Source organism: Phyllostomus discolor, chromosome 10, assembly GCF_004126475.2.
Source record: "Phyllostomus discolor isolate MPI-MPIP mPhyDis1 chromosome 10, mPhyDis1.pri.v3, whole genome shotgun sequence".
Classification (NCBI taxonomy): domain Eukaryota; kingdom Metazoa; phylum Chordata; class Mammalia; order Chiroptera; family Phyllostomidae; genus Phyllostomus; species Phyllostomus discolor.
Window position 1 is genome coordinate 69,763,737 of NC_040912.2, and position 27,316 is coordinate 69,791,052.

Here is a 27,316-nt window from a genome sequence, read left to right on the forward strand (position 1 = left end):
GGAGTGACGCGCTCACGGGTCTTCACTAGAGATGAGATTACTTACATTCCCTCTAATTTAAATTTTAAGTTGTTTTCATTTGTGCTCTAATTCTTTGAAGACAGATACATGTACCAAGATATATGATTACACGTAGCAGTTTAGACCTTGATCATACATGTGATAATAAGACTTAAGGCAGAAACTGATTGTATTATGATTATATCAACTTAAAAATGCTTCACTAACGTTTTGACTCCATCCATCATGTGAATTCTTTCATCGTAGCTACATAAGTTCCATAATGTCCTCTCACGGTATTTTAATCTTTTAACAAGTCTATAGGTTATAATTATTTCCCAACAATTCTTTGAAAAACTAAATGTTAAACAAAATGAACACTAATTTATAATACTTTTGTATTTAGAAAATTTCGTTCTTTGATTTAACTGGTTCATCTTCATTGGTACTTTCACCTCTATAAGAAACCCGTTATGACGTTTAGATACGGGAATGGAAGAGTGTGCGTTTTTTCTGTGAATAGCCTGAGGTATTTTTCTGCCTCATCCCAGGGGGCTCTAAATACCCTCTGCACCTGGGCTGACATGTTCTCATGACAAACTGACCTCTGTGAGGGCTCCCAAATTGTACAGGACTAATTGTACAGGAAAGTACACTGAAAAACCCTGCCCGGCCTTGTTATGATGGTTAGCCCTTAAAAAAAATAAACTGTTTTTTGGGGGAATGGCACTCGTTTGAAGATTTGAAATAAGCCTGTAGTGAACCATAATCATTAAAAAATTATATGTAGTTTTAAAAAAGCAAACAAAAATACTTACAGGAACATCAACATATTTTGCAGCTGCTTTCACCTTAAGTGGAAAAGAGATAATTATAAGAATTATTTTTTAACTGTCAATAAGTACTGTGACAACAGTCAAAAGGCAACCAGAGAAAACTCATTTGAATACTTACAGTGAATGACAGAATGGATGAAAAGAAAGTGCCTTCGTCATATCTTGACAGCTTAGACAACACCCCTTCCAACACTGCAACAAACTGTAAGCGGTTCATGGTGAGTATTAGAAAGTGACTGTGCACACAAACAAGCAAGAGGGAAATGGTTCTCGAGCCAACCTGTGCCAGGGCACAGAGCCCACAGTGCACAGACTGACAGCTGAGAGGCTGGCTCGTGACGTTCACCCTTTCATTCTGAAGACGAACTCTAAGGTCCTTTCCAATTTCTGGACATGACGCAGACATTTTTAAACGCAAGAGAATAATGTGTAATAGGATTCTGGTCACTATATGTGAAATAACTTAAACCATTAGCAAATGGCTTTAAATTCCTGAGCCTATACCTTTTTTTTTGCTTTAAAAATAAACAATTTATTGTTTTTGAGAGTATTGTGCAGAGCAGATAGCTAGCATAAAATATCAATATATGTATAATTTCAATGGACAAAACCAACATATTTTCTTAAACATTTATCACCCGGCTGTTTTCTTCTTTACATTATTTTATTGTTTTTAATTGAATTTGTTGAGGTGACACTGGTTAACAAAATTACAGAGCTTCCAGGTGCATACTTCTCCAGCACATCACTTGTATGCTGTATTGTGCATGTTTACCACCCCCAGTCAAGTCTGAAACTATCCCTTCAAAGCAATTTTCAAGTTCAATACAGATGTTTGAAGTTTGCATCACAATAAGAATTTATAAACATGTTTGAGGATAAGTGTTAACTAGACTTATTGTCATCATTTCACAATATATACAAATATCAAATAATTATGTTATACCCTTAAAACTAACATTAATATTTTAAGTCAATTATTCCTTAATAAAAAACAGAAATTAGAAGTAATGATGATCAAACTTAGTCAGACTCCTTCTATCATATATCACGTGGCCATTCCCTAACCTTTTCTATCTACAGAAGGTACTGAATACTTTAAAAAGTACAGGTAATGTCATGTGAACACCTGGGCTCTTGTAACACTAAAATAAAGACTGACATTTGTTAATAAGCATTTACCAAGCAATTCCAGTGGGGTACATAAGGATCATTCCCTGCTTTCAAAAGCTTACAAAGTCTGGAGCTAATACAGGTACACACACTGCAGGGTACAACAGAAAGAGCCCTAGGCTGAGAATGGATGTCCTGGTCTTGTCACTGACCGTACTGCGTGAGCTCAGGGCAACCACCATGCTAATCAGTTTCTCCACCAGTTACACTGTGTGTGTGTGTGTGTGCATGAGTGTGTGTGCGAGTGCTGGGGGTGGGGTACAAGGAATTAAAAAATTAGTTTCAAAAGGGCTCTACATTTCTAAAATTTTATATTTCCATGGGATAAAAATTATGACACATACACTGTAACAATTGAAGTGCGGAGAATTTTACTTCATTGAGTAGAAATGTTAAGATCTGGCATGAAGATAGATAAGAGATATTAATAAGGACCACTGCCCTACATCCTTTGTCTTTAGACCTAAAATAATACGCACTGTTGACAAATTATACAGTCCCAAAGGGAAAATACTGACAAGGTTTTTTAAATATGAAAAGGGAAATTAACGAAGGCTGGTTCTTGTTCACATAGCAGCTTCTTCAACAAAGTGGTAATAGTTCTAGGGACACAGCTTATTGGTCTCTGGTGACTGGCGAGCTCACTGAGAGTGCACAGCAGATCATCTGTTCTCTGCGGCTGGTCAATTACTGTGAAATAGTTTATGCAAAAGAAACAAAAACTTCCCTATAGGTTTCTCCATCACATCATTTGCGACATGATGTAAGAACACAGAAACAAAATCAGGCAGGCTGCAGACTAAATTTTTATTTTTAAAGAATGCGAATTATGTGTGACTGGTTAGTTATCCTAAGTGATACAAACAGCAAAAAACATAAACTTACAAATTGCTCACAACTAAAAGTCAATTTAGCATCTTCTTCCAGCCCATTAGAATTTCTTACCAATCACAGCTGGCTAACTCAACTTGATGTGCTTTGCAAAGACCCAGAAGACCAAGCCTCGAGGGCTATGTCAGACCAGGGGAAGGGAATTCCAAACTTAATGGCCCTCTGTGGAAAATGCCTCATCTCCTGTAACTCAAGTCTTAAGAGCCACTGTGTGCTGGGTGATCTCAATTGCCACGAGGAGTACGACAATTGCTATGGTTACCAGACAACCCGGACCATTGAAGGCTCTGGCATAGCACCTGGTTCTTGGTGCTTTCAAGTGAGTATATGTTTACACATGTAAGTGATGCTGAGGGACAAGGCGAGGCAAAGGCAAGAACACTGTAGATAGATTTAGATGATCTGAAAGCAACTCAAAGCTCTGCCACTCTCTGGCTATGAGACAACAGTGTAGACATTTAACTTTAGTGTATTTATCAGTAAAAGGGAAAAGTAACAGCTGTCCTGCCTGTTACAAGAATCGTGGGAAGATCAGTGGAGATGATTTATGTGAAAGGACAGTGCAAATGGCAAACTACTAAAGAAATTTAAAAAATTAATACTACTGATATGATTAGCTAAATCACTATCCATTATACAAGTTAAAAAACCTAACTATGTTTAAGTCACAAATTAATGGGGGCAGCTTTAGAACTGTTTAGCAAATAAGGAGTAATAATGAGTTTGGTTGTCAGCAACTAGGTCCAATTCAATTAAATTATATCTATGAGGGTAGAGTAAGAGTTGAGGCTATAAGTCAGAAGACCCGCATTGAAATGCCCATCTGTTTCAAGGGCATTTGGCTGATGGTAGAGGAGCAAGGCTTTGAACCCACGTGATCTGGCTCCAAAGCCCATGTTCTTTACCATCTTACTACAGAGTTGTAAGCATCAAATGAGGTGATATAAGTAATGTGCCTAGCATATAATAGTGCTCAATAAATGTCACTTTGTTTTAATTATTTTTATTGAACACCTAATATGGAAAAAAATATGAGTCTCAGACCCCTTCCCTCCAGGAAAATACAAACTAGTGGGAGAAACAGATGTCTATACAGTGGTTCAAGACACAAGGCAGAAAGTGTTAAGGGCCGATGCAGATGGGCAAACAATGTAATTGAAACTGGAGGAAGGAAACAATGACTTCTACTGGAGGATACCAGGTAAGCTTCATTTACAAGATGACACAGGAGCTGAGCCACAAGGTAGCAGACACAGAGTGGGTAAGTGACACTTGGGGAAGCCCACTGGCACGTGGATTTAGGGCAGAAGTTTGCCACTGTGGCACCCCGGCAGCCTGTCTGGCTCATCTTCTCTTCAGAGTAGGAAGCAGCCTTGGGTTGTATCCATGCACGTCACAGCATTCTTCGCTTCCATGTGAACATTAGTGGAGAGCCTGTTCTCGGGTTCCTCCCTTCCCCAACTAGCCCCTGGGGAAGCATGATACACCTGGGACTCTAAGGGCTCACTTGGCCATGAACAGCTGCAACCCTGGGATCATGGAGTTCCTACAGGAAGACTGTTCCTTAAGATTTTTGTTGAGGTATATGTGGCAGAAGAGATACCTTAAAAACTAAACTATAGTCCTGGCCAGTGTGGCTCCGTTGGAGCCTCAACCCATAAACTGAAAGGTCCTGGGTTTGATTCCTGGCCAGAGCACATACCTAGGCTGCTTGTTCGATTCCTGGGCAGGGCACATGCCTAGGTTGAAAATTCAGTCCCTAGTCGGAACTGCCAAGTGTGAGAGGCGATGAATCAATGTTTTTCTTTCACATCTATTTTTCTCTCCCTCTCTCTCTCTCTCCCTTCTCCTCACTTGAAGGTCAATAAGTATGTCCTTGGGTGAGGATTAAAAAAAAATAACAACTAAACTCCACTAACATCATCAAGAGTGACTAATAATAATATATTTTCCATCCAGATTTTAATTGCACAAAACAGCAAGATTCCAAAGAAATCCAGTTCAGTGCTGAGTTTAGTTGCTGTGTCTTTAACTGCTTCCTGTGAACTCCGCACAGCTCAGGGAATATGTAAGTACTTAGGGGCCTGCTTCATGCACTCTGTTCTCCTGAGGGTGTCTGGTTAGAATGAAACACTATAATCTCTTTGTTTCCCTGCCCTTTATTGTGGATGCCATTTACTGGGTTTGTTTGAATAATATTTAACACCTAAACTGTCTGGGTAATTACCAACTTTGCTTCACCATGCATACTCTCAAAGAAATTAAAGATGAAAGTGCTTTGAAATGACTGGTAGAATAAAACAGGAAGTTTGCAACAAGGCTTGCTGGTTTAAACTTTCTGTTGAATTTTAAGAGTGTATAAGATTCATTTTCCTACATTTATGGAAAGCAGAAACAAAGCTTGAGAAATGATGGGGAGGAGCCCTGCTGTAGCTGAGTGGGTTCAGAACAGCAAACAAGGGACACCTGTGTCATCGATACTGCGAGTTATAAAATCTTCCACAGGAAAGAGAGTCATCCATAAATATGATGGATTGTTGAGGGGGGTGTTTTTTGTGGGGTATTTTGCTTTTAGTGGGGCTGGAGATATCTATTAGAAGATGTTTTATATTTGTTTGGTAAGATCAGGACCAACTACTATTGTTAAAATTCCACAGGAAATCAGAATACCATGGGCTGGGAGAAAACAGGTTTCCTTCCCTGAATGGAAACAATAGTGTCTTTTCCTCACTGTCTTTTCTCCAACTGTGAATCCACTTCCACTTTGAACCCTTGTTCCAATAACTCATAAAAGATCTTTCCAGATTACACATATCTGTATTAAGAATGGATAGTATCTGACAGCACAGCTTTATTCATGACATACCTTGTTCTAGAAAGTACCTAAAACAAGTTCCAAAATACGCACTGGGCCCAGATGTTGGTGGATTCTCCACACTTCTCTCATTGTTCCTTTCCCCCTTGCCCCACAAACAGTGACTTATTTTGTATTTCCTCTTTCCTAATGGCTCCTAATAATGTGTCATTCTTTTTAAGCACATACTTCGAGTTGAATAGGTGTCTTCTGAGTACATGGACTTGATCCAAAAAGTAAATTTAATCAAATTAATCTCATCAGCTTGAGCTGGAAAGATTTTTGATTACATCACCTAGACAGGCTGAACTTGTCCTCCGTCCATATCCTTCTTTAAAGAAATTCAGGGGGAAATATTCTGGATTATCAGAAAGAATATCTCTGTGTATGTATAGTTACACCTATATAATTATATATCTATATCGATACATACTAGGTGATAAAGTGCATATTCTTTCTTAAATCCCTTTTTGCAATAACTGAGGAGTTAGGAAGTTGAATGTATTGCTGTGATCTTTTCATTCATACCCAGAATTCTTTGAGCCCCTATCACCAGAGTGCATCATGGGAATAGTCATTTTCTCATTTTTTGCTCTTTCGTTCATTCCCTCCCAGTGTCCGTGCGGCATCCCCATGTTACCACAATGGATTCTGTTCTCATCATATTACACACAGTGACCTCCACTCTCATCTACCTGACTGACCGCTGCCCCGCCTGTCTACCTGCCCGAGCTGGTCCCACAGCATGTATGCCTGTGTGCAACAAATATTACAGGAGGAACACACAGGCTGGTCAGCACAACCTAGATGTAAAGAGGGCATGAGGAAACTGGGAATAAAGCTCTTGTCTTTTCCTCTCTTCAGTCAGAACAGGTCTTCTCAGGCCTCTTGCTGAGTTCTGTGTGGTACTGTGTGAAGATTATAGGCTTAGAGCCCTCGAGGGTCGACTCCTAGCTTGGTGGCTATCTACTGTATAACCTTTGACCCTGTTTCTTCATCTGTGAACAAGGGGACTGCACCCTGGGGTGGACTCTGGGGATCAGGCCTCTGCTTTGAGAGAGGAGGCCACATAGGTAGGGCTTTGGGCCTCTTTCTCTCTTCAATTGGAACAGCTTTGTTTTGATCAGTGTTATATTTTAGGATGCTACCTAAGATAAAATTGAAAGCATTAAATGTATCTTATAAACATAAAAGTATGTGACAGTCCATCTTATAACCATTATACAAATATCCATGCGAGATGATCTCAGGGTTCCAGCTCTCGCATCGTGTGCGACAGGACCGCAGAGCCTGGGGAGGAAGGGCGGGGTTCTCAGAGGCCTTCACACAGAAGTTTACACATTTGCTGTAGACTGAGAATCAGCTGTAGATACACTTTTTTCATATCCTCCTGTTTTTGGTGAGGAAACTGAGTTGTTTAAGGACACTCAGCTGTTAACATGAAGAAATAGGAAGAGTCCAGCTCCTTGACTATCCTGCATGTTGTCCCATTTAATTAATTTTAATAGAATGGGCAAAAAAATGTCATTTTTTGTTTCTTTAGTAAAATTAAATGTTGCTACCATCATATTTTTTTCTTGGTAAAAATTATCTAGGTCTTTTTCTGGCTAGAGGTATCTTTGTTTGGGGTTTGTTTCTCCTCCCTTTCTTTAAGGGTTTTTCACTTTTTCTATTTAATTTCTTTACTTCCTCCTTAGGGGTTCCAGTTACGGGAAGTGTAGGAGAACTGCAGGAACTGTTCTACAACAACAGCACGTATGTCTGAGATTGGCAGCTACTGATACAGACCCATTTCCAATGGTGGAACCCTTAGAATCACATTGATATTTTGGTCCCATACACCTCCTCTGAACTCCAGACCCACGTATCTGAATGTCTACGTGGCATCTCCTCCAGAGGTCTCAGAGGCAGCTCATCTCGCCATGTCCAACACCGATGTCATGGTCTTTCCCTCAAAATATGCTCCTCTCCCAGGGCGCCCTGCATCAGGTAATGGCATCAACATCCATCCTGTGTTTCAAGCCATAAACTGTGGAGTAATTTTTAATGTTTTTTCTTTCCTCACCACTGACCCCTTGTCCTAGTCTGTTCAGGCTGTTATAACAGAATACGATAGACTGGGTGGCTTATAAACAACAAACATTTATTCCTCACAGTATGGAGGCCAGGAAGTCCACAGTCAAGAGGCTGACAGATTTTATGTCTGGTGAGGACCCAGTTTTTGGTTCGCTGGTGTTGTCTTTGGCTGTGTTTTCACATGACAGAAAGGGCTAGGGAGCTCCGAGGGGTGTCGTTTATTAAGACACTAATCCATGCATGGGAGCTCCAACTCATGACCTAATCAACTCTGGAAAGTTCCACCTCCTCATCCATTACATTAGAGACTATTAGGTTTCAACACATGAATTGAGGGAGGGGAGCACCAACACTCAGTCTATACCATCTCTGTCCACTGTGAATCTTAAATGTCTTTGGATTAGTCTACCAGAGACCAATGAACAGCCACTGCCCCTTCTCTAGTCTGTTTGTTGCAGGCAATCAAATAAGTCTTCTTACAATGCAAATAGGATTGATTCCCTACCCTACTCCCTGCCTCTCCAATTCTTCAGCGACTTCCGCTTGCTCTGGGCTTTTAGCCATAATTCCACACTTCCTCTCAAAGACAAAACTGGAAATCCTCAGCATATAGTTAAAGCCTAAAGTGTGAAAGTTGTAAAGATCTGTGGAATGAGTTAAAAAGGAAACTAAAGGTAGAAACCCAAGGCATACCACAACAAACAGGCTACATTCAAGGAATGATAACTACTCGAATCAGCCCCAGACAGAACACAGTTTAACATGAATGTGAAATACAGTGTTACTGGAAGATAGAGTTTTTTAAAAGAATAATAATGGCATGTAAAACCAAAATTAATTATAACAAAATATCAAAAGTTGTTGACATAGAGAGTTCATATTTTGCTTATAACTTTTCTTATAATTTGAACTTTTATTGCCCCTATTTTTTAAACTACTATTTCTCAGTTAGGTATTTAGAAACATAAGAAAGATATTTCTAAAGATTCTCAGTTGAAAACAATTTTTTAAATTTGATTTAAAAAGGTGAACAAATAATACATTACCTTTGAAACTAGCAGTGAAATAATTTCTTTTACAGTGTTGTCAATCAAATCATCTATTTTTGAATGGTACTGTTGCTAGATATTAAAAAACAAACATGCATTAGTTAATATGGACACAGAACTTTTATCATAAGTCATAAATGCTTTAAAGCTACTAGTTATGACATATCAAACTAACTTAAAATGATCATTTTGAACATTAGAAGAACAAAACCTTGAAAATGATCTACCCAATCAACACTTTTCACATTGTTGTTTGAAAATTTTCCCATGTGCACTGTTGAGTTAAGCAGCTAATGGGGTTATTATATAGATGAATTGAGTTTTTATTCTTATTCAGGCAGAGGAATGTGAAGGATACTTTTTGTCTTCTCCTCTATAATTAAGGTGGCCATGTATTTTTCTAAAGGGTTGGTTTAGCTGGAGAAGCAAAAAGACTAGAAAAAGATTTAATTAATACAGGATTTCATGTCTGACAACTCTCATTCAATAAGTTATTTTAAATGTGCTCCAGAAATAAAATGAGCTCCCAATTGTTCACTCTAAAAGGACTTTTTTGTCAGTGCAGGGAGCAGCGGTTTATACAATTCTTACAATATGCTCAAACAAGGGCAAAATTAAAATTTCATCAACAAAGGTGAATAGATGGTAACAAATTAATAGTCCATAAAAGGTATAATGAAACAGCACTCACTCCCCATCATTTTATTATTGCTTCCTCATGATAAAGGTGCCTTTAAGTAAATGCAAAAAAAGAGAGATGTATTTAAAATAAACCTGAAAGACTCTTTTTTTGTTTGTTTTCTTTAGCAAATACTAGAGAGTTCCATTCTTAAATTAGCAGGAGCTGCAGCTTCTGTGGCGCCATGTGAAGGCACATTCATTTAAACAGTAATTCTTTTAGAAGCATTTATCTGACAGCCAATTGTCCCCAATAGCCACTTCACAGAAAATGTGACTTGTAAAGACTAACCCTATCTTGATGGTTCAAGGCTTCTTGGAACAGCTAACATAATGCATGGAGTAAAAGTACTCAGGTCAGTATAAACATTAGACCAACTTAACAGCTGCTGGTTGAATGCTTTGCTAAGATGTAACTTTTTGAAAGCGATTTTTTCTTCTGAAAACATGTCTCAAAGTTTCCATACAGAACAAAACATCAACTGGGATCTGCTTTGCAATACACAAAAATGATTACTTCCCATGAGCTCTGACAGTCACCAATGATCATATACCTCCATAAATAATGAAGAAAAGAAGGATAATTTTGGCACATGTGAGTTATTTTCTCCCTCTGCCTGTGTGTGTGTGTGTGTGTTGAGAAGTGGTGTGAAATGAACAGACATGTATAAGTGTGCAGCTTCCTGCGCATGTGTTTTATCCAGGAAAGTGAAGGACTAAGTGTCTGTGTCACTTAAAGCCTTACTGATTCCCTAACTTGTGCTCTGCAGAGAACAAATGGGACAAATGACACTTTGCTTTTAGAAAGCTTGAAGAGAAGCAAAAGGGGAGAAAATAAAGAAAAAGAAAAGGTAGAGGAGAAAGAGCCTGAAAAAGCTGGTTGGTCGTTGAAAAGGCCAGAAGCCCCCCCACAGACACAGGCACACAAAAAAGCTGCCCCTCAGCCCCTCCAGCTGAAGCCCCTCAGCTGACTGGGAGGTGGAGTTCATGCAAATAAGCTCTGTCCTTGCTCTCCATCTCTGCTACTCTCTCTTGACATTTTCTCCTTCTCCCTCCAAACTTGTGTCTGTGCAGCAGGGAGAAAGGAAATGCCAGACTGAGGCTCTCTATTCTACGGGGACAGAACAGAAAGGAAGACAGCAGATGGGCTCCAGCCTCTCATATCTCTCTCATGTGGAAAGTGCTATAGAAGAGTCAGGGGTGGAGGCACCCAGGCCTCCAAATGGTTGGGTATTCTCAAATATGCCTTATCCTCATTGTTTATCTCTATTTGCCATAAATTTCATTTTTTACCTCAAAAGTAATCAAATGTCACTAGAAGGCCACTGGATATAAAGTGGTAGAGTTTCTACATGTTAAACCTTAAGGTTGGACCAATTTTGGCAATTCGTAAAATCAAGAGATGAGCCACAAAAGAAGTCCCTCTTTACTGAAAGGCAGAGAAAGCCACAGACCCTGGAAGCCATAAAATTCCCCTATAATACATACTTTTAGACTGCTGTTTTGATACCTGATCTGGCCAACATCAGAAAGGGAGAAGAGGACAGGGGGAGAGGGATAGAAAGTTAGGAAGAAAGGAAGAAAAGTGTGCATTTTAAATTTGCTACCTAAAGGGCAAACCCAAATAGGATAAGGTTTTGTTAGGTTTGCAGAATATCATATTTTGCTATTGTAAATTTATCTGATTAGCTGACTGACACTAGTATTCAATGTGAATGTCATTGGAAACTTCCAGAATCTGCTTTCGCTGCGCAGTTGGTACAGGTAGTCTAGGAGCGTTGTGAGTGGGAATGAGGAGGTGGCCTCAATTTTCATATTTTATATATATATATATATATGTATATATATATATATATATATGGTAAAGAGAATAACCCACATGTGCCACATATGGATAACAGAAAATTAGCTCGGAAAAGGTATTTATTGGGGGATCCAGACAAACACGAACACACTGAAAGAGAACATAAAGAGGAAGGAACGGAATTTATCTGCAGAGACATTTATGTTACCTAAGCTAAAATGGATGGATCTTTCATTTAGGTTGATAAACCAAATTTTTGACAAAATTCTGCAAAGTGTTTATGTGTAACAATAGAAAAGCTATAAAATTCTTACACTTCTTCAAGTTCAATCCATAATGCTACATACCAGAGCTTTGGTGGGTTCCAGACCATTCTTAGACTATGTTCTCCACACCTGCCTTCCAAAGTAAACTTGGTGCCTTGATTTCCCAGTAGGCAACTCTGAATTAGGTTAAAAACGACCCTTGAGGAATTCTTCATGGAGCCCAGGGAATTCAGAGGTCAGGCACAGGTCTGAAACCCTGGCCGCCCATCACTTGACCCTCTGGTAAATATCTTAATTTTACAGCACTGTTCTTAGGTAAACACACAAGAAATGAAGACCAATCAAATGCCAGTGTAATCCAGCAGTCTTAAAGATTTTGGTTCTTCTCTTGGGATGAATTTTAAACATACTGGATTGCTAGTTCTGGAAATGGGAGTATTTTACTATAATTGAGAACAAATCCACTACAAGTAAATCCCCTGATACCCACACCCCTGCCAGGGGCGCCATTACTGCACTTTCATCCTCAGCGGATGGGCCACGGGTGCCGTGGCTGTGAGGGCAGGTGACTGTGTAAGGCCCCTGCAGTCCCCTGTGTTTCTGCAGGGAGAGATAATAAGGATTTCTAAACACTGGTGGTTCTGTGATCGCAACACCTGTCCCTGAGGGACTGGCCTGAGATTGCTGACTCATTACACACACCTGTCACATGAGCTGATCATTCACTCACTAATCACTCCATTACACACCACAGTTCTGGGCTGTGGCTGAGCAGGTTTGCATCATCCTGTGCCATGTAAGAAAACAGAGTAATAACTCAGGAGCACAGAAGGGGCTGCCTTGTAGGTAAGAGTCAGGAAGGTTTTATCCCTTGACAATGACAATATAACAATATATTGGAGATGTGCAGAGGTAATTCCCTCATAATTTAGAAGACATCTCTGCTACATTTATTGATTTAGCATACTCTTATATACAGGGTCCAGCACAAATAACACCCCTCTTTTATTACAAAATCATAAGCATGTAATTCTGTAGCATAACAAGATTACACTCAAGCACACCTTATAACATTTTAGGTGAAAAGTTCAAATTAAAACTATAAATTATTACACCCATATTATTACCCTACCTACCACACTCAAGCAGGCCTTACTTCTGCTGGACCCTGTGTTTTAGAAGGTTCCAAATTGTATAATGAGTTAGTATTTTCAACAACTTTATTTGTTGCTTACAAACGTCTAAAATGGGGCCCACTAGCTCATCTATGCATGCGATGTATTTACTAATTTGCAACAGTTCCATAACTTATCTCAAGCACATACAGAGTAGGAAAGCCTGTGTAATTATGTGGGTATATTTACTGGGGATTAAAAGCAAAGTATAAAATCCTTCTTTTGCATTTAAATTCTTGTTTACCACTTTTCAGGGTTGCTAATAGCTTTTACACCTGCATGTTTTGAACTATATTAATTGTGTGAAAGTTGTGGGGAATTAATTGTCTCTGGTGAGAAGGTACAGGTGCAGACATAATGAACAGTAGCAGATTACTCTTCAAAAACCATCCACCTATTAATGTAAAGAATCATTTGACAATGCACTGATGTTTTGTCAGTTGTGTATTGCCTGTTTCTTTTTAAATACCAAAGTTGCTTCTGACAGGGAGGATTTTTAAAGCAGTGACAACAAATCAATGTGTTTATTCCACAAACATTTACTAAGTGTCTATTGTGTGTTAGGTACTACAGTGTGTGCTAAACAAAGAACAAATGGATAAATCCAGTATTAGTGGGAAGAGGCAAGATGATTCAATAAACCTGATGAGAAATGGATGGGCTTATTATAAAGAAACTTGAGACAATATCCTCAAGCAGACAATCAAAGGCTTACATCTGAGTACTGAAAAACATGAAGAGGTGAAGACGAGCCATTGCTATCCAAACCAGCTGCCTTTTTTCCAGATAATTAGAGATAGTAAATCATGTTGTAAATGATCAGAGAATAATTACTGAACACTCAACAAATCTAATATATCAGTCACTTAATATATATGATCATATGCTACGGTATTAGAAATACATCTTTCCCCCGCTGAATTGCCCAAAGAAGGAAATGTGTGTATACACACATAAATTATGGTGAAATAGCTAATGTATATATCTGGGTTAAATAAGTAGGAAATTCACAAGTGGTGGCCCTCCTCATCCTTTTTTTACAGTTACCTAAACCCTTTAGCTTAGATGAGAATTGTTAGCCCAGTAAAGAGTTGACTGAGTTTGACTCCCAGGTGTCAACTGTAAGACTTGTAAAATTCAATTTATCCATACAGCGCAAAAACACTTTGACTTATAAATGTATATATGATCTATTCAATTCTATATGCATAAAGGTTTTCAAACCATGTTCCTCTGAGGTTCTGTGTGGCACCTGGAAGAAACCTTGCGTTGGGGAGGGGAAAGGCTCCCGACACCCACCTGCCTCTTTCTTCCCTGGCTGACAGTCACCTCCAGGCTGTGAGTGGGAGGAGAGACTGCTTCAGGTACCTCACTGAAATCCACAACTGGTCCTTCTGCCTGCAGTGACCTTGGTAGTGGCTTTATGGTCCTTGAATTTAGAGATTGCTCTGATAATGCTGTATGTCCTTTAAGGCTCAACACTCTTAAATTTTTCTAGTATTAAAGCATATATAAGACAAATAAATTTTGAAAATGTTAATAATCATTCTGCTTCTGAATTCACTTAGAGCTTATTTTAAATGAGTGAATTCATTTGGTTTTGTATAGTTTTATCTTTTAAAAAATCTAAGTTTGTAGATTCTGCAGCCTAACAAGGAAGAAACATTCCTCTTGACATTACTTAAGGCGTAATAATATCTACATATGCTTTCATGTGTTTTGGGGCTATTGCTATATTGTGGGAAGCCATGAGCATTTTACTCACACAGAAACCAAAACCTGAAAATGGAATTATGTTAATTTGAAAAAGTAAAAATAAAAAATGTACATTTATAAAAATAATAACTTAAATGAGAATGTGGTTAAAAAATGAAACTTACCCATTGACTACAACACTGGATCATGTCATGGAAAAAAAAAGACGGTGATGGAGAACATAGGGAGGAGTAAAGAAATGATGAAAAAGTAATTACAATGGGAAAAAAGGCAACAACACAATATCAACTTAAACAGATAATCTAAGAAAACTGGATCCAAATTCACCCAATCATGACTCTGAACAAAAATAAATCATAGGGTAAAATAATCTATTTCTGAATGTAGACACAAACAAAATGTTCATAAAATTGAAACAATGAGATAATTATTGAAAAGAGTAACGCCTAATTTTCTATTATATTTCAACTTGCTCTTTAAAAAACAAACTTTTCTGTAAATAAAATATTTCCTATTCTGTTTTCTGTGGCTTATCTTTTGGATGCAAACTCTGGATATGCTAGATTTGTATAAACAAAGCAGGTAGCTTTCTCATTTGCTTGTGAAAGGCAAGCTTTATGTAAACACACAACACCTAACCTGTTAAAAAGCATACCTGAAACTCAATGGCCACTTGCAAAATTTTAGGCAGTCTTCATAAAAAAGAAGAAATCGACAGAAACAAAGGATAAAGGGCAGTCCATATGCAGGTGAAGAAAAGACCAAACACTTACATTGGAGAACTTTGTCTTTTGTAATCTGATCAAGTGAACGACTTCTGCAAAGAGCACTGCTCTTTGCCAGGGCACCCGTGATGCGTTGCCATTTGTGACACTCCATCCACTTACCTCTTGTCCTCCATCCAGGGCACAGAGTTTGGTGCTTTGTTTTTTGGCATCAACTAACACATTAAACATGGTACACACAGAGGTTGGAATGCGCAAGTCAGTGGTTTTGTTTGCCTTTTGCAGCTTGAGTTCGAATGCAGCTCTTGTTCTAGTCATTAAAACATGAATTCAGAGTAAGAAATTTTGACATATATCCCACCTGTTTTGTGAAAGTGAAATCAATACTACAAGATGCTAATTTAAAACACGCAAATAAGGAGAGTGGCAGTGCTTGGGAACAGGGTGGGGGGATGCTCTTCTTTTCAGGTGTCTCATGTGAAAGATCAGGCTATGATATTTTCTGTTAAACAGAGCTTTTCCAGTCACTCAGGCAATATCTCTACCCAAATGAAGCGATTTCCTACTTTTAGTGCATCACTTGTAATGGGAAAACCTCCTAATCTCACTTAACTGCCTGAATTAATATCCAACCAGAAAAATCACTTGCTTCTCTGCAAGAAAGCAGAACAAATCCTGCATGTGAGGATTTATTATCAAATCAAAAAGTGCAAGTCTGGAAAACTCTAAAATGCCATAATGTACAACACAAAATGTACGTCACTTAGTTTCTCTTTCAAATACCTGAGGTTTGCAGTGACATTTTTGAAAGAAATCACATCACAGGCTGTTTGGAATTGGTCTTAATAAGTGTCCAAAGAACATCCACAGATTTGAGACATCAGAATCACAGACAATGAATATGATTTAAAAAAAAATCTAATCCATGGCCTTGCCTTGGAAGGCCATCGTTATTCAAATGATGGGATTTTTTAGCTTTAAAGAATTCAGGATTACTCAATTGCTCCAACCAGCGTTTGTTACTGCACTACGCTGCCCCACCTTGTTCTTGTACATTTCATGAACACGGGCAATGAAAAACCATGCCTGGCTAGTTAGGAGGCAATGCTGATTTTGTAAGGACGATTAAAAAATGAAAGCACATTTGGAAGAATCCAAAGCTACATAACTTATTTCTGGTTAGTTTTTAAGAATGAGCAGGGATACCTGGAAATCATCTGATGGAGACAGAGGATACAGAAAACATAACAAGTGCTGGCACCGATCATAGTTAGAATTTGCCATGCCATTTCACAGCACACAGACACAGTACATGATGCAAAGTACTTAACAGACCTATTCACTATGTCTCGGGAAGTACTGCCTTGGGAATTTAAAGCACAGTATTCCCAGAGAAGGAACAAGAAACACAACAGAAATGATTAATGTGGTGTGGGTGCTACTGATGAGGGCAATGGTTAGGAGACCCCAGAAAATTATCAGGCCAAGTTTATGAGTTACACGGGTCCCCAGAGTTTAGGTCAGAGAACCTAATGCTCATTAAATTTCGCAACAGTAGTACATACTGGAACCTTTCTGGTGACAATTCCATAACAAGTATGTGGTGAAAAGTGGTTTTTGGGTGCTGGCATGTTAAGCAGTAACTTGAAAATACATGTCTACCTTTTGACACAGGCTTCTATCATATCACTGGCCATTAGTTTGAGTCTTTGCTCTAAGTGGTGGGCAAATTCTTGTTCTGGCCAGTGTAGATCAAAGACAAACATTTGCAGTGCATCAAGTTTCCAGAAAAGGTCTTCAGATGTTGCTGAGCCATTGCTAGAAGAAAAAGGAAAAGTGGAGAACACCATGAACTTCCACTGTTAGCTCTGCAGATCAGTACACTGTGCCCTCCCCCCTTTTTGTGTGAACTGCCATTGGTGAAGAAATACCACATAAAATCTCTAGTGACCAGGAGTTTCTTTGTTCAGCCTTCTAATGCTTCTTTTTCACTTCTTAATAAATAAGGCCAGGCCAGGACAACAAAATAGAAATAAATATACCACAGGAAGGTTTCATACAAACGTGTAAAATGGATAAGGATACCTTAGTAAAGAAATCAAACTGTGTACAAAGGAAGAAACATTTCAAATGTTTTTCTACTAATCTCTAGGATAAATACACAAATATTTCCTTCTAGAAATTCAGGAAAGTGTGTTTTGTACGAGTGAATCCATATGACAGCAACTACTAGCTTTACTCTTCTCACGGGTATGTGCCTCTGTTATCACGATGGATGACCGCTGTCTGTCTATCCGCAGGTGTGTAGCACACAGAGCCCTTAAACTTCTCAATTACGGGTAAAGGTGAAACAGTACTGGACATGAAATAACAGCTGGGTAGGGAAGAAAATCTTACTTCTATTTTGAAATGCTGTGTGCCTTTTCTAGCTCATAATTAAACCTAACAGCACAAGGTATTGTCTAACACAGAAATAACCTTCCCGGTGCTCTGAAGTTGGAGCATAATTGTATATTCCAGGTCCTTGTATCTCTCTAACTGTGGAGCCAAGATGTACTACAGTAAAATTAGTTTTACTCTATGTACAAAAATAATTTGTACCAGAGTACATATCATATTGAGGCAAAATATAAAACTATTATTTTCCATTATGTACATATATAGCCTAGTAGAGAAATAGATGTTTTTAAAGTAAAATCCTCCTTCATTAAAACATATTGAAATTTGAATGTAAGAGAACAAAAGGAAAAAACAAGTGGCTGTATGATTCATTTCTCCTCAGTTTTCCAATAATTACTTAATGTATACTAACCTACTTTTATATTTTTATATGCATTTATAGTTTGTAAAAGAAAATTTTTAAAAGATCAATTCATCACAAGCAAATGGTGGAAAATTTTATAAAAAATAAAATTATTTTAAATAGCCACATTATTTAGATAACTATATCTTAATTAGCTAGTTTAAAAAAAACACCACCTCCTGCTCTGGCTAATTAAAAGTTTATTTGTGGTCCCCCGCCCCCAGCCCTCATGCCTCAGCATCTCAGCTCCATTCCCACTCTCCTTTGCTTCCCTACTCCCGTTCTGCCAGTCATTCCTCATGATTCCTTGTCTAGCCAGAACGTCCTCAGAGCTAAAGTCTCAAGGGACCAATCAGCAAAGCACTGAAATGACCCATAGCACTTTGTTCACTAAATAGCTCTTAACCTTAATAATTAGTGCCCACAAGAACCAGAACAACACCATGCTGATATTGTTGTGAAAAATATTTGAAAAAAATTTACTTCTCATTTTTGCGCTGTATATAATAAAAATCAGAGAGGAAATTACCAAGGAAAATGCCTCTTTGTATCTGCAGTAATAATATTTGGTAGATTAGAGGACCTGTGTTTTAAGAATAAGTCAATGTAATTGATGAAGATACAAATCTACTTCTTATAATTTTTGCTTAGGAGAAATATAAGGAGCTATTTGAAATATGTATGCATTCTTTAACAGCACCACAAAATAACAACAGCAAAAATCACACTCAATACAAAATCCCAAATAGTAAAGGTAGAATTCTATTAAAAATGGACTTTCTTATAATATATAACAATTAAATTTTTATAGAGAATATGGATATATGTTTCTTTTGCTCTTTAATGCTATGATATGTTTCTGAACAATAAGGGTGCTTAATTGGGAATGTAATTAAGAAGTGTTTGTTGTAATTAAATAGATAGGTGAAAAAAATGTCAAGAGGTTTGCACTCAAGCTGGTATATTTAGCCTGCCATTTTTCAGAACTTTTTCATTCTAAAATTATTTCTAATGAGTGACTTATTCCTAAAAGTATTATTAACAGAATAAATAATTCAAACGTGAATAACAGAATCAGATAATTCCCTAAAAATGCCAGAAAGAATCTTACTGGTATTCACTTTTAGAACTAAAAAACCCTGGAGTGACGATATTATTATATGTAGGGAGAAATGTGGGAAGCACCTCCTGAGGCAATTTGTACATTAGTGTATAGGAATATAGCCTCAAACCCATGGTTACATTGATATTACTAATCTTCACTTAATCATTAGTTGTACTTTTAACTCCTTATACATGTGAAATGGAAATGCATTTGCTATTTAATGCTTCCTAGCAAAAATTCAAAAAACTAATTGCAATGACATCATAACATTGTAAGTCATTCTACCACTTTGACAAAGAGTCTAATGCTGATCATCTTGGCAGGTAAAGATAATGGTTATTAACTTTGAAACATATTTTTTATTTGCCCAGAATGGTGAAAGTGTAAGCACTTCATTTACAAAGTCATGACTGGTCATAACTCCTGTCCTGAGACACAGGGCAATTTACAAAGGGGTCCCAAAAATGAGATTCAGGGTCCACACGTACCTCAAAGCCAATAAAATAGTGATGACAAAAATCCCTTAACTTTCACAAGGTTATGCCCACAATAGTGTTCTTGTTTAAAATCAAGATTCTTAAACAAATGATAAATGAGGATGAAAAGAAGTTAAATTACTGAACAGTATGAAGTACAAAAAAATCATAAGCTTAGAAAGATTCCATGTACTTCCTAAGATTCCCTGAGCACACACAGACTCCACCTGACACACTGTAATGGCCCAAAGCAGTAAGAGGGAGATTCACATGTAACTTAATGTCCTAATAAATATTATGAGTATGATGATGATGTTTAACTTGCAGAAATTTAGCCAAACTATTTTGCTAGTTGTTCTCTTTCTTGGTCATTTCTTCTGTTTTTTCCTCTTGATCCCCAGACTAGACTGGGAATAGATTTGACGGGTGATGGTAAGGTAGGTAGAAAGGACACTAAATGAGTTCTCAACCAGTCAGTTCTCGCAGAATGACAATAAGTGAGGGCTCTGAGGTCAGGCAAACCTGGGTTCAAACATTGCCTATGTCAGTCCTGACTGTGAGACATTGGACAAATTTGTCTCCTGACTTCTTTATGACTTAGTTTCCTTAACTGTAAAATGGAGATAATGATATTTACCTCATAGGGTTGTTAAAAGGCTTAGTGCAGTAAATGACTCCTGGACAGGGACAACAAAGAGGGGACTGACTGCAGGAGAGAGGGCTGGGCTGGGTGGAGAGGGGAAAGGGAAAACTTGGGAGAACTGTAATAGAATAAACAATACAAATAACTTGGCACTGTATGTGAAACAATAAATTCTCAATAAATTATAGTGTTTTTCTTCTAATTATTATTCTTTCTAGCTGACTTCATATATTTTGGGCCAAATATGGGCTATTATTTGGTTCATTTGATTGCTGTGAAGGTCATATTTTTGAAAACTATACTGTTAATAATAATAATAATGGTGATAATTGATGATAGTAACAATAATTATAGCAGTAACAATCATGAAGTAAAATAGTAGTAGTTATCATTTATTGAGAACCTAGGATGTGCCAAGTACTTTCCAAAGGTTTTCTTAAATCCTCACAAGAATGTCTTAAGATTAAGTATTTTATCCATTTTAGAGTTGAGGGAACTGAGGCTAAGAAAGACTTAAAATTAATCAACTAGGATCTAAATCTGGGACTGACTGGTTTGAAACACCGCATACTTTTCACTTCAATGACTCTTACTTACTTACTGAATCCGCAGTAGGTAGGCTCTTCACACTTGGAGCTAATAAATATGGTTTTTAGTGACATAAAGTTCAGTTAAAACTAACAAGGTACCATCAACTGATACATGAAAGGATGAAAGAAGACCTTGCTGGTGTTGAGATATAGAGGACAACCTCTTCTCTGAAGCCAGCAAAATTGTTTCTTAAACTAAGATAAAGATAGGAAAAGATTATATTCTTGAAACTGTTGTTACAATGGTTTTCTACACACACAAGAGCAGCCATGTGGGCAGTCACAAAGCTAGAGCCAGCTCAGGTCCCAGACATACTGCTTACCACACCGAATGTCTGAATTTAGAGAACTCTGGTTATGTCCCTTAGCCAGTCTACAACCTGGGTCACCAGATGACCCTTGCCCCATATGTTACATATGAGCTACATCAAACCAGCGACTATTAAAAAAAATGGCACCATTTATCATCCATGTGCTAAGCTTAGCTTAATAGCTTAAAAACGAAAACAGAACCCAAACAGTATTCCTGAACCAACAATGACAAATGCCATGCAGTCTAAACACGTCTGCATAGAACACAGCCCAGGCCATGCACTAGCTAACACACCACTAGGAAGTAAGGGAGGAATACACACGTGGACTCAGATAAAGAAGCCATCCATGTGGGAGTAGAAAGGCTAGGAATCTGTGGAAGATTAAGAGGCAGACTTGGAACTTTTGGAAGAGCTACATTGGGAAGACTGTTGGCGATATTCCTGTAAAGAAACAAACAACGTGGGAAGGGACCACCGTGAGCAATAACCACAGATGGCCATGTGTAAAGTCACATGGTTGGGACAGAAGAGGCAGGTGCTGTGCGGGCACTAGGTGGGATACCTACTTGACAGGCTGCCACGTCTCTTGCTCAAAACCTCTGTGAATTGACTGGGCGATGGAGGACTCCATGAGATCGACGTAGCGAACCACCAAGGGCACAAAGATTTCTTGCAAGTGTTTGTGAAACTTTCCATTACATAAAAGTGCTGAAATAGTCAAGCAGAAACAGTGTTTGTCAGAGGGATGAAATCAGGTATTTGGAAAATATGGGTGAAAAAACTTCCTGAAAGAGTCTGACACAGAAGAACAGATGCATTATAGATGGTAATGCATCTTGCTCCTCATATCAAATATTGCATCATGAAAACTGATAAAGAAGTGTAACTGACCTTCTATACATGGCTCTCCAAAACACAAATGGATTATATTTCCTGAAAATGTTCCTGGAAAGTTGTATGTTTTTACTTTCTGAGAGGTTTAACACAGGAGGCGTATGACCACTCACTGGAGACTCAAGGGAGCTGCTAGATCCCCTAAAGCCCAGGACACATGTAAATCTAGAAATTATACAGAGTTCCAAGCCCTGTGCTATGCTGTGTATCGCCGCAGAGCTTGGAGCTAAGCTTGACTGCTTCTAAGAGAAATACTTGTTAAATTCACTTTTTATTTATTTGTGGATTTTCTTTTTAAAAATAGTCTTCCATGTGTGCTTTTAAAAACAGTCAAATTACATCACATGCATCTTTCCGTTGTCCTTTTGTCTTTAATGAGTTGTGGTATGAAACTTCCTACCTAAAGTAGCTGTAAAGTCTTAGAACCTATGCACGGTGCACCTGCCTGCACCAGAGGATGAACGCCCTCTCTGCACACACCGTCATTAGAACATTGGTCAGTGCTGCAGACAATGTTTTTGTCCAAACCCCACTCACAAATTCTTCTGTCAAAATCCTAACACCCCACGTGATGGTAGTATGAGATGAGGACTTTAGAGGGTGATTAGGTCATGAGGGCAGAACCCTCAAAAGTGGGATTAGTGCCCTTATAAAGGAGATCCTGGAAAGATCCCTTGACCCTTTCACAATGTGAGGACATAGCAAGAAGATGGCTGCCTATGAAGCATGCTCTCCCCAGATGCAAACCTACCTGTACCATGACCTTGGACTTCCTAGCCTCCAGAATTACGAGAAATAAATTTCTGCTGTTTATAAGACTATGGTACTCTGTTACTGCAGTCCAAACAGAGTAAGAGAGTCAGTATGTGCCTACACTGCACCATGAAAGAATAGAGAATCTGTAGGAAAATACTAAGTAGTGCTAAGTAATATTCAATAAAGAATTTGTAATTTTTAGATGGTACATATTTTTCAAGTGAACACATTCTAAACCCAATTGTGATTTCTTATAACCTTCAAAATGAGAACATGTTCATTTAAAAAATATGCTCTGTGGTCAGGGAACATATTTTTTAAGAGATGGCATTTTAATTGCAACTAAACAACAAAGGAGTCATCCATGGAAGATCTGGAGGGAAGGTTTGCTGGTAGAGGGAACAGCTAGCAGGAAGTTTTAGGGAGGAGTAAGCTGGTGTTCTTTAAAAGGACAAAGAAGCCAATGTGATGCTGAGCATCCTTTCAGATGTCTCTGGGCCCTCTGTATGTCCTCTGTGGAGAAGTGTCTGTTCAGGTCCTTTGTCCACTTTTTAATTGGGTTGTTTGTCTTCCTGGAGTGGAGCCGTGTGAGTTCTTTATATATTTTGGAGATCAAACCCTTGTCCAAGGTATCATTGGCAGATATATTTCCCCATACACTTGGTTCCCTTTTCATTTTGCTGATGTTTTCTTTAGCTGCTCAGAAACTTTTTATTTTGATGAAGTCCCGTTTGTTTATTCTTTCCTTTATGTCCCTTACTTGAACAACAATAAACTTTTTTAAAAAAAAGAAGCCAGTGTGGCAGGAGTAGAGTAAGGGAGAGGGAGGAATAGCCAAGGTAATGTCTAGATGATGGGACATGGTGAGGAGTATGGGTTGTATGGGGTGCAGTGGGATGCATTATTGTTTTTATTATTACTTAGTAGAGGAGTGACATGATAAAATCTCTTTGGCTCCTGTGTGAAAAATGGAGTAGGTGGCCAAGGGTGGAAGCAGAGAAGGTGGTCAGTGCTCAGTTCTTTACTGCAAAAGACCAGGTAAAAGATGATGATGAAGAGGAAGGTGATGATGGTGGTGATTGTGGTGTCTTGGATTAGAGTGCAGAAGTGGAAGGTGAGAAAAAGTCCCTGAATAATCTCATTCTCTTTAATGGATGTGAATAGCTAGACATGCTTATAGTTACTAAATGTAATTACTAGCAACTCTAACAGTATTATCTTATAAAATACTCAGCTCAGCTAAATATGTCAATATCATCCACAAACTTCTCCAGGGCAACAGTACCCTCAAAGCCTAAACAGATTTTTTTTTTCCAATTTGGGTAAAATATGTAACACCATGGTAGAATGACTATGAATATTCCTACAACATATATTACTTTAATTAAGTGATTCTGAAATTTGTCAAGGGCTGGAAAGCTATAGAAACATGAAAGTGGGGCAGGAAGTCATTTTAAATACAGAAGGAAATACAACAACGATATTTTTCTATCTCTAGTTAGTATGGTTTAGTATTTTTTTGTGCTTAAATAATCTTTTCTGGCTTATCTGTATGCTAAAAGATTTCCTATTAAAGTAGGAATAATAATTGTATTTAAAGACAAATGTCTTATTTAGAAGACTAATGTTATCTTAATGATGTTTTCATTAGCACTCTGAAAGAAGCTTCACTTATCCCTGGAGATTCAATCATAGAGCTAGAAGGTACTATATAGATCATGTAATTCAGTTCCTTTTACTAAATGTCACAAAATAAGAATGCTGAACATTAAGGATAAAACATTCTCATTCAAACCAGCTAAATAACTGTGGTGAGCAAATTAAAAAATATGCCCAAATCTGTATTTACTAGATCTCTACTTAACAACTCTCCTTTTTCCTCCTCCTCCTTGTCACTAGCGTTTTTAGAGTGTTGAGCATAGCGCTAAGTATCTGACATGCATTATCTCCTTGAATCATCACAAGAACTCTATGAGAGAAGAACTATGGAACTATACACTTTTCATTTTTCAATCTTATCAATAAGGAAACTGAGGCACAGAGATTTTAGGACACTTGCCCAGGTCTTTAGTTATTAGACAGTAGAACAAGGACTTTATGCCACAGTCCCCTCTTGATTTCCACAGAATTATATTATCAGTCAAATTTGTTACCATAAACTATTACCAGTCTGTTCATCCATTTATATATCTGTCCAACCTACCATCATCACATCAGAATCTTTTAAGACCTAGAAATGTAATACAGTAGATTGTTTTAAGTAAAAAAAAAATCTTGCAAATGACCAACAAATTATACCATATCTTGGATAGACTGTATGTTTTCAAGAGTGAGATTTCTGAAAACCTATTACAATATGAAAAAACCAAGAGGTTGAACAAAACTATTATATTCAATGAATTGAAAAATGAATTAATGCTGTGAAAGTATTCAATGTGCTTATAACACAGATTGAAAGCAGCATGATTTTACATTGCTATACATCTAGATGGTATGCCTAAACCGGAAATTATATGGCCCACTAATACAAAATATAAAGAATCTTCAGCTGTATGTCTTGATAGGTACTGTTAAGCACTGTCATTAGTTTTCTACCGCTCCAAGACCAAAACACATGCTTATGTGACAAATTATTACATCTACAAATAAGTTCAAATGAAACTTTACAATATATTTGGAGATTAGCTATTTATCATACTTTGTTAAAATAAAGAAGCACAGAAGGAAAATCATACTCAATGTCGTTCTTAAATGTCATAAAGATGCTAAGATTACGTAGCAGTTGACTCAAATGTGTTTCCAGCAGCATTTCGCTTTTTTATACACTTGAGTACCGGATCCATTATCCTGTTAAATAAGTCCCTTCTCTTCTTGTATTCCCATCAAGAGAGTGAAAATAGAGATTATCCATCGTATCACCACACCAGCAACTTGGAAGTCGTTCCCCAGGCCTTCCCTTCACTTCCTGCATCCAAGCAGCAATGAGGACTTGCGAACTTTATATGCTGATTGCCTTTCTGACACTTCCCCTTCCTCTCTGCATCACTACTGCTGTTGCTCCCGTTCCAGCATTCTCAACTCTTGCCCTGAATAATGCAATAATCTCTTACCTGGTCTTTAGGCTCCTAATTTTCCCTCTGCCAATTCACCTTAAAATCTCAAGCAGAGTGATTGCTAAAATATAAAACTAAAAATTTCCCGTTTAAAGATTATAATCCTCTAATGGATCATCATGACAAACTCCAACAGCCTTAGCATGGTTTGAAAGTCACCCATGGCCTGTCTGAAAATGACCTCTTTGGCTCAGTTCTGTTGCCTGACCCCCCTATTTCCTGAGGTCCAACCACCATGATTTTCATGATTCAGTTCAAGTACACATTTTCTCCTCCAAACCCTTCTTGAAAGCCTGTCCCCTTGCCCACTTACTAGTTTCCCTGTTTACTTTCTACCCTGTGCAGGCTTCCACCGTGGTGCACGTTATACTTCGGCACTTGCTGACATACCTCTTTCTCCCTTCACAGGTCCTTCCTGTGCAAGGTCCTTCTAGCAGGGACCATGTCTGTATTCTTAGCATCCAGCAAAGTCCCTGGCTCAGAGCAAGCGGTCAAATACTTGGTGAATAAATGACTACTTGGATAGAATAGTAAGATTACCACATTGTTATTCAGGAGACTATCAGAACCTCTTGATGCCTGGGCATCTCTTCATATTTTATATAAAACAGATGGCATTTTTCCCAGCCAGGGTACATTCCTGGGTTGCAGGCCATAACCCCCAGCAACTGCACATTGATGTCTCTCTGTTTCTCTCTCTCTCTCTCTCTCTTTCTTTCTCCGCCCCCCCTAAAAATAAATAAATAAAATCTTAAAAAAAACAGATGGCATTAAATAATAATGCTATGAAAAATCCTATTTTTGACCAATATGCTCAAAATCAGACTGCTAAAAATTCTACTGAATGTGAATATTGGCTATTTTATGTCTCTTATTTTAATGAAGGTAGCAAAGGGAGAACTTTCTCTGTTCAGTTGTGATACTTGGTAGCAAATTATTACAGCCTGCAAAATTAGGGGGGAAAATGGAGATTCCCTACATTTCTTAAGACCTGTCACAAGTGGTGAATTCTGGCCAAATGTCTGCTCATGTTTCAGTACAGTGTTGCTTTTTATATTTCAAAAATCAGGTTATAAACCCACATTCCAAAGTTTTAGAAAACTGGCAATTAGCATTATTTCTTTGGTAACTAGATCCAGGAAAGGGGAGTGTGAAGGGAGTCAGGGTGGGGAGACAGAGTGGGAGAAAGAGAGAGAGAGAAAAAGACAAAATATGAAGAAAGCACACGCTGAGGGACAAAGAAAAGAGAGAAAATTCAGTTTCAAATGGCAAGCCCACAGAAATACATACCCCAGCACACTTCTGTGTGTAAACGCGCGCTCCTTTTCTCAGTTGCCCATATGCCAGTTTGCATTCCACTCCTATCAGACACTGTCAAA

At 38.1% G+C, this 27,316-nt stretch overlaps 1 protein-coding gene across 1 annotated transcript in view; it reads right to left on the minus strand.

The window, feature by feature from the left end:
• Positions 1 to 27,316, minus strand: part of CADPS2 (calcium dependent secretion activator 2) — a 575,914-nt gene that overhangs the window by 45,518 nt on the left and 503,080 nt on the right. The window contains 8 exon segments of the mRNA XM_028525503.2: positions 819 to 851; positions 955 to 1,038; positions 8,877 to 8,951; positions 14,683 to 14,697; positions 15,406 to 15,553; positions 16,906 to 17,061; positions 21,496 to 21,615; positions 21,741 to 21,882. Coding sequence (XP_028381304.1) covers positions 819 to 851; positions 955 to 1,038; positions 8,877 to 8,951; positions 14,683 to 14,697; positions 15,406 to 15,553; positions 16,906 to 17,061; positions 21,496 to 21,615; positions 21,741 to 21,882 — 773 coding nt within the window.